At 37.4% G+C, this 15,544-nt stretch overlaps 1 protein-coding gene and 1 long non-coding RNA gene across 4 annotated transcripts; both read right to left on the minus strand.

The window, feature by feature from the left end:
• Positions 1-9,897: 9,897 nt before the first annotated feature.
• On the minus strand, positions 9,898-13,516 carry LOC137242279 (protein transport protein Sec24C-like). 3 transcript variants are annotated; one of them, XR_010950167.1, is made up of 8 exons: positions 13,349-13,516; positions 13,058-13,284; positions 12,768-12,997; positions 12,367-12,710; positions 12,023-12,313; positions 11,598-11,967; positions 10,115-10,467; positions 9,898-10,048 (listed from the first exon to the last, which is right to left on the minus strand). XR_010950167.1 is itself a non-coding variant. In XM_067769626.1 (3 exons), exons 2-3 carry the CDS (start codon positions 13,201-13,203, stop codon positions 12,826-12,828), a joined length of 318 nt encoding a protein of 105 aa, XP_067625727.1. In that variant the 5' UTR covers positions 13,204-13,284; positions 13,349-13,516; the 3' UTR covers positions 12,737-12,825. The 3 variants fall into 3 exon arrangements, 1 of the variants encoding a protein (XP_067625727.1); XR_010950166.1 differs by having other exon boundaries at positions 11,598-12,313; XM_067769626.1 differs by lacking the exons at positions 9,898-10,048; positions 10,115-10,467; positions 11,598-11,967; positions 12,023-12,313; positions 12,367-12,710 and having other exon boundaries at positions 12,737-12,997.
• A 173-nt stretch (positions 13,517-13,689) lies between these two features.
• On the minus strand, positions 13,690-14,542 carry LOC137242280 (uncharacterized). The gene is made up of 3 exons (XR_010950168.1): positions 14,439-14,542; positions 13,887-13,952; positions 13,690-13,825 (listed from the first exon to the last, which is right to left on the minus strand). It is a non-coding gene; the product is annotated as an uncharacterized lncRNA (long non-coding RNA).
• Positions 14,543-15,544: the final 1,002 nt, after the last annotated feature.

Raw genomic sequence — 15,544 nt, forward strand, 5'->3', positions numbered from 1 at the left:
TCGTTATCATCTTCATACATAATAGCATTATTTTCACTATCATTTGATTGGCCGCGTAAAAAGAACGAGTTCATAACATTGGGGTCAATGCTGCACTCAAGACGGTCTTTTTTGGATACTCCTAAGGAACGAAGATTTTTCCAAACCATTCTAGGGGGTAAATTAGTATCAAAATTAGCATTCAGATAAGCTACCTTAGCATCGCGGATGCAAAGATTAACCCGATTTCGCAAAACGCGGTAAGCTTCCCAATGGGTTGCATTTTGATATCGCTTCCACTCCCTGTACGCTCTCCCACGCTTTTTTATTAAATTTAAAATTTCCGCTGTAAACCACGGCTTCTTATGGCTTTGAACTTTTATGGTTTTTAGGGGAACATGTGCATTAAAGAGGTAATTAACAATGTTATAAAAATATTGCAATTTTTCATCTAACGTAGAAAAATACACACATCCTCTCCAATCCAGACGAGAGGCCTCTTCATTTAGAACTTCTAAGTTAACACCGTTGTAGTTCCTATATGTTAATTCAAAGCCAGATTCTTTAGTATTAAATTCCAAGTCATACGCTAATATCTGCATTTCATGGTCAGAAATGCCTTCCATGGGAAGTTGGTCAAAATGATTTACGAAATTGACATTATTAACACATACCAGGTCTAGCAGACTAGGTTTACTGTTGGGAGCAAAACGGGTCGCGAATTGATTTATAATGTGTAAATCACACGATTCAAAGTTATCTATGATGGACTTACTACGGGAGTTACTACTAAGAATATCTATATTGAAATCACCGCAAATAATAACGTGCTCATAACTTAGAGAAAACTCAGTCAACTTCTGAAATAAGTAAGACTAAAAACTAGGGAATGAAACATTGCATTAGCATGCTGTATTAAATATAAATATTGCATCACACATATGTACATATTTTCATAATTTCTCTGCTACTGCAATTCAGTCAGCGCTCTCATGTCATTAATTTTAACTGCTTCACCTTGTTGGTGAGTACGCACATACACAGATCCACGCATTGTGAAAACAGAAATAAGCCGCTTCTGTTTTTTTAGTTGAAGCGCATGTTGTAAAATCTCACGGTTGCTCCTCGTTAGACATTCATGCACAAAAATTTTGCCGCTTTTGTTGTTCCCAATATCCGTAAGAGTCATTGGCCTTTTGCTAGTTTTACAAAACAATGCAATTGCCCTTAGAAGTGAAGAGCGGTCAGAGGGAGAGTTTAACTTAAAAATTACCGGCGAACTACCATTTTTGCTCTTACGTATGCGAAAGGCAGAGCGTATTGACGGCACACTTAGCTTGACAGTGCGACATATGTTTGTGAATACTTCACCTAAATTTTCATCTGCAGTCTGTGGAACTCCACTTACCAAAACGTCCGAAAGCACAGCATTGTTTTGACATTCATTTATCTGCGTCTTGAGCGAATTTACCTCCAATCGAAGCTGCTTGCATTCAGTTTCCACTAATTCAACCCGGGTTTCCATACCATTGTAGATTGTTTTCAGATTTGTGATCTCTGCCGTCAGCTCACCAACTCTTTGAAGAACTCTCTGCTCAGACTCTCTTACAAGTTCAGCAAACTGCTCCATCATGCTCTCTTTCCATATGATCAATTTTGCCTCTAGGCGGGAAATCTCACTAGAACTTGGCGGCGGGCTCTCCACTTTCGAAGCCTTCACAAATGTAGGAGTGTGAAGAGGAGAAGCAGAAGAAGAAGCAGAAGACGTTTGGCGTGTTGTTATCTTTGTTTTTGGTAGTGGCATATTTATGTATGTTTATGCAATAATAGCAACGAATTCAAATAAATAGATTTATTTTAAACAAATATAACTGCAGCGAAACTTTGCAAACGGATCTCACGTACTGATAGAAAATAAATCTAGCAGTAATTTCTTTGTCGTCCAACTCTGTTGAAAATCCTAGCATTAGGTGTTGCTACAACAACATCTACCCTGTTCTGGTGACAAATTCGATTTGTTATAGGAATATTTTCTGAGTCGGAGCTTTTCATTAGATATGAGTATCTTTGAATTGGGGCCACTACTGAGTTGGTGGCGAACATGTTGTTGTATATGTGCGTGGTCTAAATTCTTTATAACTTTTTGTTTAGGTATCTGGCTACAGGATGCACGTTCAATGCGCTTGCTTTATATTTTCAAAGAGGAGAACGTACAATCGGAGTAATTGTTGAAGAAACAACAAAAGCTATATGGAATTCATTTAAAGATTGTTATATGACGTTGCCAAATGAGGAGCGTTGGAAGAGTATTGCGGGAGGGTTCTCTGATCTATGGCAGCTGCCAAATTGCTTAGGAGCTATCGACGGAAAGCATGTGCGTATTCAAAAATATCCAAATTCGGGTTCAGCTAATTTCAATTACAAAAACTACCATTCAGTAATATTACTTGCCTGTTGCGATGCCGACGGGATATTTACATCAATAGAATTCGGATTTGCAGGACGAAATAGCGACGGGGGAGTTTTTAGAATTTCGACGTTTGGACGTTGGTTAGAAAGTTACAATAATTTACCATCCCCAAAGGAACAACCGCATGACGACAGTGGAAATAAGTTTCCATATTATTTCGTAGCAGATAACGCCTTTCCTTTAAGGAAAAATGTTATGCGGCCTTATCCGGAAAGGAACATTGTCAACAAGATGCGCATATTTAATTATAGACTAAGTCGCGGTAGGAAGAACATAGAGTGCAGTTTCGGGATGATGGTAAAAAAATTTGGAGTTTTCTCAACACCTATACGATGCCAAAAGTACGAAACAATCATTTCAATTATACAAAGTGCTTGTATCTTACATAATTTTATAAGGAAAAAAGATGGCATATCATACACGACCTTCCTTCCCGATATCGAAAACCAGCAACCAGTTCAACGGAACCCAAGTACTCTGCCAGAGTTCGATAATGTAAACATAATGGAAAATTCTGCCCCACAAAACTCACGACACTATTTAAGCAATTATTTTTTATTACCAAATGTTTCTTTGCCCTGGCAGTGGAATTATTGTTTATAAAAACTGTTAGACTGTTTTACTTTCCATTTAACAACATTTATTGCAATAAATTTAATTCAAATAGTGGAAAAAAGTGAATAATAATTCATATCAAATAATATTACGAATAGTACTCGATCTGTTCTGTGAATGAGGCTAGTTTGAACTATGTGTACACATGCGAATAAAATTATAGCAGCAAAAATTAATTGCAAGTTGTTTCAGCTACTTCCTTTTTTGTTTTCACTATTTTTAAATAAAACTTAAATTAATTGTAGAACGAAAACTATGCAAACCGATTTCAAAAACTTGTTCTAAATTTTGGGAAACATTTTAAGCATGTGATTTTTTAGTCCACCTTATTTATATATATATTTATATAATTATTTTTCTAAAGCAAAACTAGGTGAAAACCGCAAAAAGGCCTTGTGGCAATACTTACTTCCCTGGGTGTACATGTATTCAAACTAGCATCCACTTGTAACACTGGTACTTTTTTCGTTTACTATTGTATCGTCTAATTCATGACTACTTCTATGTAGTAAGATACTTATGAGATCAGCCCATTGAAAACATACCCATTCTAACATCTGTTTATAACTAAATAATAGTATAATTATATAATAAATAATATACAAAAACGCAAGTTTACTCGTTTGTGTAAAAGGCTCTTTCATTTTCACAGTCAATTGTTTCAAATAGTACTGGAGTATAGGTTGGAGTATCATCGGGCGAAGGAGCTGGGGTGCAGACTTCTATATTTTGGCTGGATCAAACAGTTCCCGCCTTGTTCATTTAAAAGCTCCTCTAGCAGCATCATAGATCGAATTTTAAATGTGCGCAAATTCTCGAGAGAAAGACTTCTTACGTCGGGAAGTAAGCTCATTAGAAATATTTCTTTTTAGATCTTCCGAAGTTGTATTTCCCTTTTTTGTTTTAAGGTAATTTAGAACCGCCACATCGACTTCATCTCTGCCTCGTGTGCACCTTGCCTTAGTTGTCTTTAACTACCGCCGCGTCCGCATCGCAATTATCTTTGTAAATACGAGTTGTCGTATAAGTGATTTAAAGCTAAATAAAGTTCATATTAAAGCACATGAAGTGCCAGTGTATTTAAAGTGCAGTGTTGTTATTTTATTTAAGTGGAAAATTCTCTCCCTTGCGCAGCGGTGCCATCCCATAACCCCCATATAAAATCATATTCAATGTCTAATTCCATGGCATCGTCCTACAGGGATCCAGGCTTTTTCTATTCACCTGAGACACCTTCCCAGTTTTCCTTCATATGTGCTACGAAAAAAAAATGTTTCATTGGGAGAAACTCTTCAGAGGTTATTAATTTCCCTCCCCACAAAGAGATTGACTGGCTCCATCGGATGACAGTTTTTTACAGCTGATATTTTGACATTGTTTGACGGAATATAAATATAGGACCCGAGTGATTGAGAAGGACCATTAGTGTCTCTGCCTATTTGCATGGCATTTGTAGGTCGAATTCTATCTTACTTGAGCAGATTTGTATTCAAAGTTAATTTTCTTTGCTATCAACAACGCTACAACTACCTATAGAGCCTACTTTAAATGACTGTGATTAGAAGCGTTGGTTCCACATTACAATTAAAGAGATGGATGGTGTCATGTGGGGACACATTGCAAGCGGGACATACATTATGTATGTGGGGGTTGATTCTGGATAGGTAGAAGTTTAACCTGTTATAATATCCAGAACGAAGTTGAGCAAGAGTGATAGGCTAGCTGCAAATTTGCTTGGAAGTAGGGGAGCAAAATGGCTTGACGCGTCTTTGCTACTGGCAATAGGAGAGATATCGGACGATACGACTTTCCTATGTTAGTATTTGAAACCCTCTTTCCCTAGGCTTTTAAGCATCGGCATGGCTATGCCGTCTGGGCCCACTGCTTTGGATGGTTTAGCACGATCAATGGCGTCCTCAACCTCTTTAGCGGTGATGGTGATCGGTGACGCGCTGAATTTGTGTTTATGTGCGTGTCTATTGGCTCTCCGTCTATCTTTGTCGACCGTAGGATGCATTATATATTGTCGGCAGAAAGCGCTCGCGCATTTTTTCGCGTCCGACAGCACTTTGTCACCAAAGGCGATGGAAACTTTGTCTTTGTGCTTAGTCGGATTCGATAGGGACTTTACGGTGGACCAAAGTTTACCCACACCGGTAGAGAGGTTACAACCTCTTAGGTGCTCCTCCCATTTCGCCCGCCTGTACTCATCCACAAGCAATCTGATGCGTTGGTTTATATCCCTTATTTGGGGGTCGCCTGCATCAAGCTGTCTTATAAGGTCACGTTCTCTCGCTAAGTTTGCGGCCTCCGCCGGGAAGTGGGGCCGGATTTCGGGAATTCTCCCGGCGGGAATGAAACGAGCTGAGGCGGATTCAATGACCTTGCGGAAAGCACGCTCCCCTTGGCGGGCATCCGTCGGGATAGGGAGGGCAGTAAAGCGGTTGTCTGTCAAGGATTTGTATTCGTCCCACTTTCCTTTTTTGAAGTTTATGAAAGTGCGTTTTTCTGTGAAGATGAAGTCGGCAGTACGTTCGATCGAAATAAATAAAGGCAGGTGGTCGGATGCCAATGTTACCATCGGCTACCAGTTGACGCAGTTTACGGAGTTCTGCGCTCACGATTGAAATATCCGGCGAATTGTGACAGCTTCCTACCATATGTGTGGGGGCGTCTCCGTTTATTGTGCAGAACGTCGTTTCTTCTATTTTATTCGCCAACATCTCACCCCTACAGTCCGCCCGTAAGTTTGAATGCCATAGATCGTGATGGGCATTGAAATCGCCTAAGATAATGCGATTGTTGCCAGTGTGCAAGGCGCTGATATTAGGTATCCACCGGGGCAACAGGTGGCAGGAGGGATGATGGCAGGTTGATGATTTCTAGGTTTGCATCGCCTGACACGACAGATAAGGCTTGACGTTCTAATCGTCCCTGCGGTCGATGTCGGGATCAAATATATGATATTGCACAGAGTGGTGTATGATAAACGCGAGGCCGCCTCCATTTCCGCTCATGCGATCTTTTCTGTGGACATTAACCCAGAACAGGTTTGCAGTGCAGATCTTGCTGTGAGTTTAGCCTCTTGAATCGCAGCAATGCGGATGTTGTGCCGCTTCATGAAATCGACTATCTCCGTGATCTTCCCAGTTAGTCCATTACAGTTTAACTGCAGAATTCTGAAGTGCATAGGGGGAGACGTCGCCACTCTCGGAGTAAGTGACGGGTGACTACGCCTGGGTTGAGGAAGGCCAGGACGCAACTGCTGTTGTGGCCTTGGGACTGGGCGGCCTTGGGCAAGCATTGGGGTACCCGGTAGATTGAGGTTTGCGACCTGGCAACATGGCGCAATGAAATCCGTCGGGGGTTGCCGTCGCGGAGGCCAGAACATCTAGGAAAGTGGCACCGCCATCAATCAGATGTCTGTTTGGAAGCCCACGTTCCTGGGTATAGGAGGCAGCCCGTGGCGGTTCTGAGGGCAGTATTTTGGCAGGCCTGTAGCTTCTTCCAGTAGGTAATCTTTAGGCTTGGCGACCATATGGTGTAGGAAAAATAGTGACTCCTTCTGGTGGTGAAGATAGCTATTGATATGTAGAAGTTAAACAGAAGTAGAGATAGGACGGCGGTTTGAATGCGAGTTTTTTTGAAGTTATTTCAAAAAAAGCGTTGAGGATTTTTAATATCTTACGATGTACCTTCGTACATGTTTCTGAGAATGAAGAATGAGACCTATTCAAACTCAATTTTCACCAGGACAAGGCCGCTGAGACTTTGCTATACTTTAACATACAATACTTTACCCCTTTTTAGCACAACTATCATTTTTGATTTTATTAAATTTTAAAAAATGTTTCTTCCCTTACAGTTCAGCATATCGTTTGCCAACACAGTCAATTGCCACCAATGGATATTGCGGCGCGCGATTGATCAACAAGACGATTCCACGACACCTTTGAGTATTCTTGATCTGAAAATTAATATGCAACGAATTTGTACAACACACACTGAAATAATCTTGAGTAACTAATAATTCTAAGCTTTTTCCTACGTTCCTATTCTAAGCTTTTTATGCTCTATTTAAAAAAAATATTCAACAATCGCATAAAGTTTGCAAAGATTTTTGTCAAAAATTTTTAAGAAAACCTTATAAACTAGATGTATAACAAAAAATATTTTGAATATAAATATTTGCTGATGAATTTAACTGACAGTACCAAAACCATCAACTAAACGGTCCTTATAAATATTGTAATCACATAATTTAAAACAAAATCACGAAAATCACGAAAAAAAGAAAATTGCATAAAGTACCCTCAATGTAAAATTATTCCACTGAATGTATATATCGCATATAAAAAATGTCAAAAATGAAAAAATTTTAAATCGGTATTTAAGTGTAAATCGATCCATGAAAGTATCGTGAAATAACTTTTTTTTTGGTAGTTACCGTTATCGTTTAGTTAAGAATTTTGTTATTTTTGTTGTATAAATCAACATTCAACACAAAGCTTCACTGATTATGAGTTGCAATACTTTTTTGTTTAGGTTTCGATATGTAAAATTACATATTTTTGTACACAGTTCTAAAATGTAAAGGAAAAAAATTTATATTTGTCTATTAATTAAATTATTAAAAAGATATTGTTATATTAATGATATAGAGAAGCGCCAACACGAATGCAAGTGGTTTCAAACCTGTGGTAGGCAATTCACCACTTTAACTGTCAGAAAAAGTTTTAAATTTTTCATTTTATTTAAAAAAAAATTGAAAGTTGCAATTGAAGTTCTGAAAGCTCGGAAATTTCAATTGAAGTTCAAAAAATTAAATAGAAGTTCACAATTTTCAATAGAAGTTCAGTAAATTATAATTGAAGCTCAGGAATTTCAACTGCAGTTCAGCAAATTACAACTGAAGTTCAGAAAATTACAATTTAAGTTCAAATATAATTTTCTGAACTACAAACAGAAATTCTGAACTTCACTTTTAATTTTCTGAACTTGAATTGAAATTTTTGAACTTAAATTGTAACTTTCGAACCTCAATTGCAGCTTTCTGAACTAAAGTAAAAAAGGTATAGCATTAAAATTGCCGAATTACAAGTCAACTTACTCATTTTGTCAATTGCCTACTCGCGATTTGATGGTTTACTGCAACCAATAGTTCTGTTAGTTCTTCTCTTTTGTTTTCTATATCATTAATTAATTTATTTAAGTTTCCCTTAACTTTGTATGCATACAATCGCATACAATAAAATTTGTATTTATGGCTCACCAACAAGACTGAAAAACTATTCCTTCGTTATAGTTAATAATTTACAACTAATATATATAATGTAATATATTATAAAAATGTTGAATAAAAGAAATGTTAATGGATTTGAATTAAAGAAATGTTTTATTTATACCCTGCAAAAACACTCCACGTCATTTTACGGTCATTGTGACTTTTCCCAGCGGTTATATTCATATTCACATTTGTATGGGCGTGATTAGGTTTTGTGACCAAATTTTCCGTTTCTCCTATTAATGTGATCGTGCATTCTGCTGCTCACACACGTCACAATGCTCGTCAAATGGCGGTCATATTCTTCGTCATTTCACTCCACATTTTCGAGTCATTCGACAATCAATTTTACTGCGGTTTTACCATTTATATAACCGCCATATAACATGAATTTTACTTGCAGATTTACTTTACCTGGAGCAGCCATATGAATAAAATATGAACCAAAAAAATTGAATTTACAATATTTATTATTTTCAATATTGTTATATATGTACATGAAATTGCAACTTATATTAACACAGTTCATATAAAAAAGAAGTACTTTAATAATAATCAAACTCGCTTAATTGGTTTTTCTTTTCCAATTGAAATCTTTTCTAAGCGAGCAGAAAATAATTTTAAGCTTTAGAAAAAACTCCAAATATTTGAATAATCTACAACTTAAAGCTTAGTAGAAATTCAGATTAGGTTTACTCTTTTTTTCAGATCAAGAATATTCAAAGGTGTCGTGGAATCCGATTGCTGTCGTAATTGATGAACTTAAAAATGTACGACTAGTAATTGAGTCAGACATATTATTGTTCTTAATCGAGTCATTCAAGCAATAATTCTGCAACCCTCAGCAGGAGTATTGATTGGTTTCAAATCTAATTCCGACAGCAATCGTATCACGACATCCCTTATTATAAATGCACATGAAATTGCAACTTAAATTAATACAGTTGATATAAAGAAAAGTAAGTACTTTAATAATAAATAAACTCTCTTAATTGGTTTTTGTTTTCCAACTGAAATCTTTTCCAAGCGAACAGAAAATAATTTTAAGCTTTAGAAAAAACTCCAATAATTTGAATTAATTTAAGTCTACAACTTAAAGCTCAGTAGAAATTCAGATTAGATTTACTCTTTTTTTCAGATCAAGAATATTAAAAGGTGTCGTGGAATCCGATTGCTGTCGTAATTGAATTTGAAAGTAATAAAGTAAAGTATGAACTTAGAAATGTAGGACTAGTAATTGAGTCAGACTTATTATTGTCTAAATCTAATCAATCAAGCAATAATTCTGCAACCCTTAGCAGGAGTATTGATTGGTTTCAAGTCTAATTCCGACAGCAATCATATCACGACATCCCTTATTATATATGCACATGAAATTACAACTTAAATTAATACAGTTGATATAAAGAAAAGTAAGTACTTTAATAATAAATAAACTCTCTTAATTGGTTTTTGTTTTCCAATTGAAATATTTTCCTGTGCAAGCACATCGCTAACCTGTGTTGGCAAAAGATATGATTATACTGTCTTCGATAGATATTCGAACGAGCCACTACTCGGCGAAGTAGAGATGACCGTTGTGTCGGTGGCAGCAGTTACAACAGCAGTTTCTAACTTTGCACCATCCGTACAGTGTGATGAATGCTTCACTGCCTTTACCAATTGCTTGGCGCCAGCAATTTTTGTTTGTAAAGCTTTAGCTGTAAAGCAAATATATAGATGGGTTAAAGTGGTTTTCGTATGTTATTCAACAACTCACCCTATACCATGATCACAGCCTTCTCATCGATTTTGAATATATGTACTGTTTCAGTATTCAGACCCAGTTCGTTGATGAATACGTATACTATCCGTTAGGAAGACAATTGGGTGCGTTCGATTCATTCATATACTGTGGATATTTGAGCCGTAGACGCAGATATTTTGATTCTTTTTGAAATGTAACATTTGTAAACAGTTTGGTTTCTCTGCTGTCACCATCACCACTAGAGATCTATTGAAGAAACGCTCGACCAAGATAATATGTTGCGATTTACGCGCATAGATTTCTCCCACCTTGTCACAGTTATTGATGGAGAAAATGCGAAAGCCATATTTACCATCCAATACGGAAATGGAACTGTAGAGGAAGAAACATTTTATAAAATTTAATAAAATCAAAAAAGGATAGTTGTGTTAAAATGGGGTAAAGTATTGTATGTTAAAGTATAGCGAAGTTTCAATAGGTCTCATTCTTCATTCTTAGAAACATGTACGAAGGTACCTCGTAAGATATTAAAAATCCTCAACGCTTTTTTTGCAATAACTTAAAAAAAAACTCATATTCATCAAATTTCTGTTTAACTTCTACATATCAAGCTACCTTTACCACCAGAAGGACTCACTATTGCTTCTACATCTATGCAATTGTTTCCTACATCGATGAGCTCTGTGATAAAATAAACAGCTATCTCCCCAATCTCTCCCTCACTAGGGTAGGCACCTCACCGTTGGTGTGAGGGCTTAGCCGAACTCCATAGCGCCCGACTATGAGGCGGAACTGTTTAGGACTGGCATCTACGCCGTTTTGCCTCATAGGAGGGCGGCGGGATGTCGGTGACCAAGAACTGTCAAGCTGCTAATCCGGGGTGTTATGTGGACCGTGCCTATTGGACAATTTGCAGCCAGGGGATAAATTCGGCTGTATTCGAACGGAGCCTTCCCGATACCGGACCACCTCGGGAAGTATTGATGGCCTTACCACAGTAAGGGGCGCTGCTATGGCTGACGGTGGAGGAGAGGGTGAGGAAGGCTTCAACGGCACTTTATGCATGTAAAAGAATGCAAAAGAACCGGCATATACGATCAGAAGGCACTCGAAGACGATGCCTCAAAACTAACAACCAGAAGCAATAATTATCATTTCACTGACACAAATTTTATTGTTTTTTCTTCGGGAGTTGAACACAATCTTTTCATTATATTACTTATGAATTTAAAGGCTTCATTCTGTATTGCGAACGATAGCTCAGACGAACGATCCGCCTCCAAACGAATTCGTCTAGCAATGGTATTCTCTATCATTTTTGTTCAGGCTTTACGTTTCTAACTAACAGGATGCCAAAAGTAATTATCAAGTGATAAGTTGCCATCGTTTAACATAGTGCAAACACACTAGCGATTCGTTTCTGATCCGCAACGAAGGTCGTTCCGCAATAGAGAATGAGACCCTAAGATTAGAAATTTTTTTCAATTTGTATTTTGACTTACCAGCAACAACAGAATCATGTTTAATTGTATGCCGCACAATCATTATAGCATCATGTAACGAAGCTCAGTTTCTTCCAAAAATTGTTCGGCACCGCCACATAAAATCAATGTACATGTTCTAGTATTAACGCAACCTGTAAATAATTATAAACTATGAAAATAAAATCAATGTCAAACCTATCAAACCTTGGAAAACGTTGAAACGTTCACCACCAACTTGACGTTCTTCAAAGTAATCACATTGACCCAAAATACTTGAATTAATATCATTAGCTGTAGTCATAACAGCACCACCACAAGCTTTCATTCTACGTTTCCAATCTTCTTCTGGTACATGAACAGCACAGAACATATCACGATCTGCAAAATACTGTGTAGCAACATCACCAATTGGTAATTTAGAAAACACAACATTGGCGCCTTACGTAGCTAGTTTATTCTATAGAATACGCCATTCAGCATCAACAATTTTCTGATACTCTTGGACATTTGAGGACATTGCTGTGGCAGATCATTTTTCCAATAAAGCACTTTTTTGCTCCTTTGATTGGCGCTTCGACATGTACAGCCATGTCATATTTTAGCATGCATAATTGTAATGCTTTACGTATAGCTTTAATGATGATACGTGCATGCACGCCTTCCTCAACATCTGGCTTAACTTGTTTTAAGATTTCACATGCTTAAAATACTACTGAAGTGGTGCCATCGCCGACCTGATAAGAGAAACATTTTTATTCTACACATTCTAATATAACAAAAAACTTACCTCAGCATTTTGAAATTTGGCGATGTCTACTAGAGTTTTACGGCTGGATTCACAATATCCAATAGTTTCATAATGGTTTCCCCAATGATTGAAATTGTGGCCTTACCACTGGAATCAACAATATGCTTGTCCATACTACGTGAACCCAATGTAGTGCGTACAGTGCCACAATTGAATGCGAGGCATTGATGTTGGATATGAGTTGAGGTTTACCATGAGAGCTATCAGTACCCAAGCATTTTTTACACAAATACTCATGTACCCAATACAAGTTCAGGACGTTCATACATATTTATCGACACGCTGTCGGGTATGGCCCAAATGTTGGGAATATGCAGTTGGCACTGTTGAGAAAAAATATGGATCAATGAACACAAGTAAAAGTGAAAGATTTTTTTTACCATCTCTTGTTACTTTACACATTAGACATTGGAAACGACGACCAGCATCTACAAGTTGCTATTGAGCCTTGCAACGATTACATCTAATTGCACCCAATTCACCAAAATTTACAATGGGTGGCTCATATTCACCCTCAACCGTGCGTGCCATTGGTGAGACGGTAAGTGTAATGGACAAAGCTGTTGTTTTTAATAAATCAGCTGTTGCAGGTATATAATACAAAGACGACCTGCAAAGAAGAAAGATCAATGTAATTGCCAAACAAAACATTAATTTCGATTATCGATACCTAACGTAACGTGGCGAGGAGTTACCCTGATCTTCTACCACATATTTTGTGGTCACCAATGGTGGCAATAAACCCTGTTCATTAGTAATAAAAGCACCACCAGCGCTATTTTGATTTTCAATGATAACGCTTATCGGATTTGGCATCTGATCGGGATCTAAACGGCGTTGGGCTTGATCATACTGTTGCGGCTGTTGATATTTACCAGTAACAGGTGCAGGTGGTTGCTAAAGAAAATAACACAAAAATAATCATCAGCAAATTTGTAAATTATTAGTTGTATTAGCATACATTATAACCAGGACGTCCGGACGTGTCCGGGTATTGAGGGTTGACCCGGCTTGGGTGGTTGACTGAGCATTGGCGTCTGTCCAGGTTGTGTTGGTGGCATCATAAAAGCCATCAATAACAAGTGCCAAGAATATATCCGCGGCATACCTGCCGACCAAAATGATTCAAGGGGTTGTAATTACCAACCTCACCTACCCGTGGCGAATCCTGTACCTAACAATTTGGAGTGAACAATCGGTGCCAGTTAACCCTCTGAAATGATCGGCGCAATTGTACGCCATTGTGTTGCATTAATTTGGCAAAATGCAAAAACTTTTCATCCTCCTCCCGTGACCATTCTGTCTTCTTTATGCTAGGATCAAGCCATTCGTACCAGCGTGCCTTACATTGCTTGGCAGGTTTGCGGTGCAGCAGTGATGCAATACGTGACCACTGGTTTTTGCCATATTTCATTACAGCTGCTTTGAGGATTTCATCCTGAAAGTTATCAATTTAGTTAATAAACGGCCAAGAGTAACCAGTCGCGTCAAATGCTTACCTAAGGGTTTCTCCACACACCACCTTTTATCATAATTCGCGGCATGGTGTTATATAATTGTGAATTCTTTCGATGAGCACAAAAATCAAATCAAAAATGTTTGTCGAAATAAACAGCAAAAATCATTGTATATTAAAGACTGGGAAAATTTTAGAATAGCACCCCGGGCAGTTCGGGGTAAAACTTGGTATCAAATGAAAGAGGGAGTTGTTAAAGTTTGCAAATTTAGCAAATTTCTAAAGCACTTTAAATTGCAATTTACACATCTTTCAAAACCTTAATCCACATACATATCTATATAAATTGGCAACGATAAACTTAAGTTGCATTTTTGTGTATTTCACATTTCATTTTTGCATTGTTTTTACTTATTATAAATGTTTTTATTAAATCAATCGCGCTTTTGTCGCAACATGCACATATATATATATATTTTATTGATGACATTACAAAGCTGTACTGCCACATATATATACGTATACACATATAAAATTTGTATAGAAATTTGCAAACTTTAACACCAAATAACTTTTAAATTATAAGTTTGCGCACTTTAAAATATATATATTTGTGATCTGGAGAACTCCCTCTTAATGTTAAATCTTTCCGGAGATATTCCATTTAAAACTCTCAAAATTGAAAAAATTTTCCACCACCAAATGTTTTGCTGTCGCTGCTGAATTAGAAATGGCGGATTTTTTTGCACGCAAAAATGACGTATTTTGCTATCCCTATAAAAATAATAGGTGCGAGAGAGCACGATACATTGTGGGAAAGCAAAATTTGTCAGCATGCTATTTCATTTGCACAATTTTTCATTCCAAATCGTCACCCGTGTCAAAAATTCGTGTGGCTGTGTGGGTTTTTGGTCACACGATTTTTGCAGGGTATAGCAGTATAATCCAAGTAAAAAAACGGTCATAATACTAGTCAAAAGGCGGTCATATTAACGTAAAAATACTGTAAAAATACTCGTCAAGTTACAGGTATATAACTTAAGCTGGAGACATTGGTGCTTTATCGGTAACCGTATCGATAACCTTATAACAGCTGATTCGACCAACCTTATGAGAATCAATGCAATCGATTATTGGTGCCGCTAAAGTCGTAACCGTATCGTAGCCAACCAATTGGGTTTTGGTTTACCGTCGTAACGATAAACAGCTGATTACGTTAGGGATACGGATACAGCGATACGACATACGGCACCAATGACTCCAGCTTTAAAATATGACTGCCATAACGTGAATGTAATAACAGTACAGCACTATAGTTTGTTTACATTTCGATAACCTAAAACCGTATATGTGTGAGCAGTATGGACAATCACATAAATAGGTACGACGGAATGGACTGGTCACGAAAGTTACCGCTGCGCTGTACAAATGCTACATAACGATTTACGTGTTCCATCGACACAGCTTTTAGTCATTTTCCTAATAAATTTACGGGCACATTTTTGCTGGGATGTTAACCAAATTACCATAGTCGTATGATAGAACCATGGTACAATTACCAGGTAGAAGCATTAGCAAAAATGCAACCCTCCCGTGTATTTTGTTGTTGCCGCTGGAACATAAACTGTCAATCGGTCTTTCAATTTTTGTTGTCAAAAGTGATGGAAGAAGAAATGTCATTTGTAATTTTTGTCAACAAAC

This window comes from Eurosta solidaginis, chromosome 2, assembly GCF_040869045.1.
Source record: "Eurosta solidaginis isolate ZX-2024a chromosome 2, ASM4086904v1, whole genome shotgun sequence".
Classification (NCBI taxonomy): domain Eukaryota; kingdom Metazoa; phylum Arthropoda; class Insecta; order Diptera; family Tephritidae; genus Eurosta; species Eurosta solidaginis.

Bases quoted from the DNA above. Each gene is read 5' to 3' on its own strand.
- LOC137242279 (XM_067769626.1), bottom strand. From the start codon at position 13,203: ATGCCAAATCCGATAAGCGTTATCATTGAAAATCAAAATAGCGCTGGT. The intron at 12,998-13,057 runs GTATCGATAATC...TCTTCTTTGCAG, and splicing joins TCCTCGCCACGTTACGTTAG to GTCGTCTTTGTATTATATAC.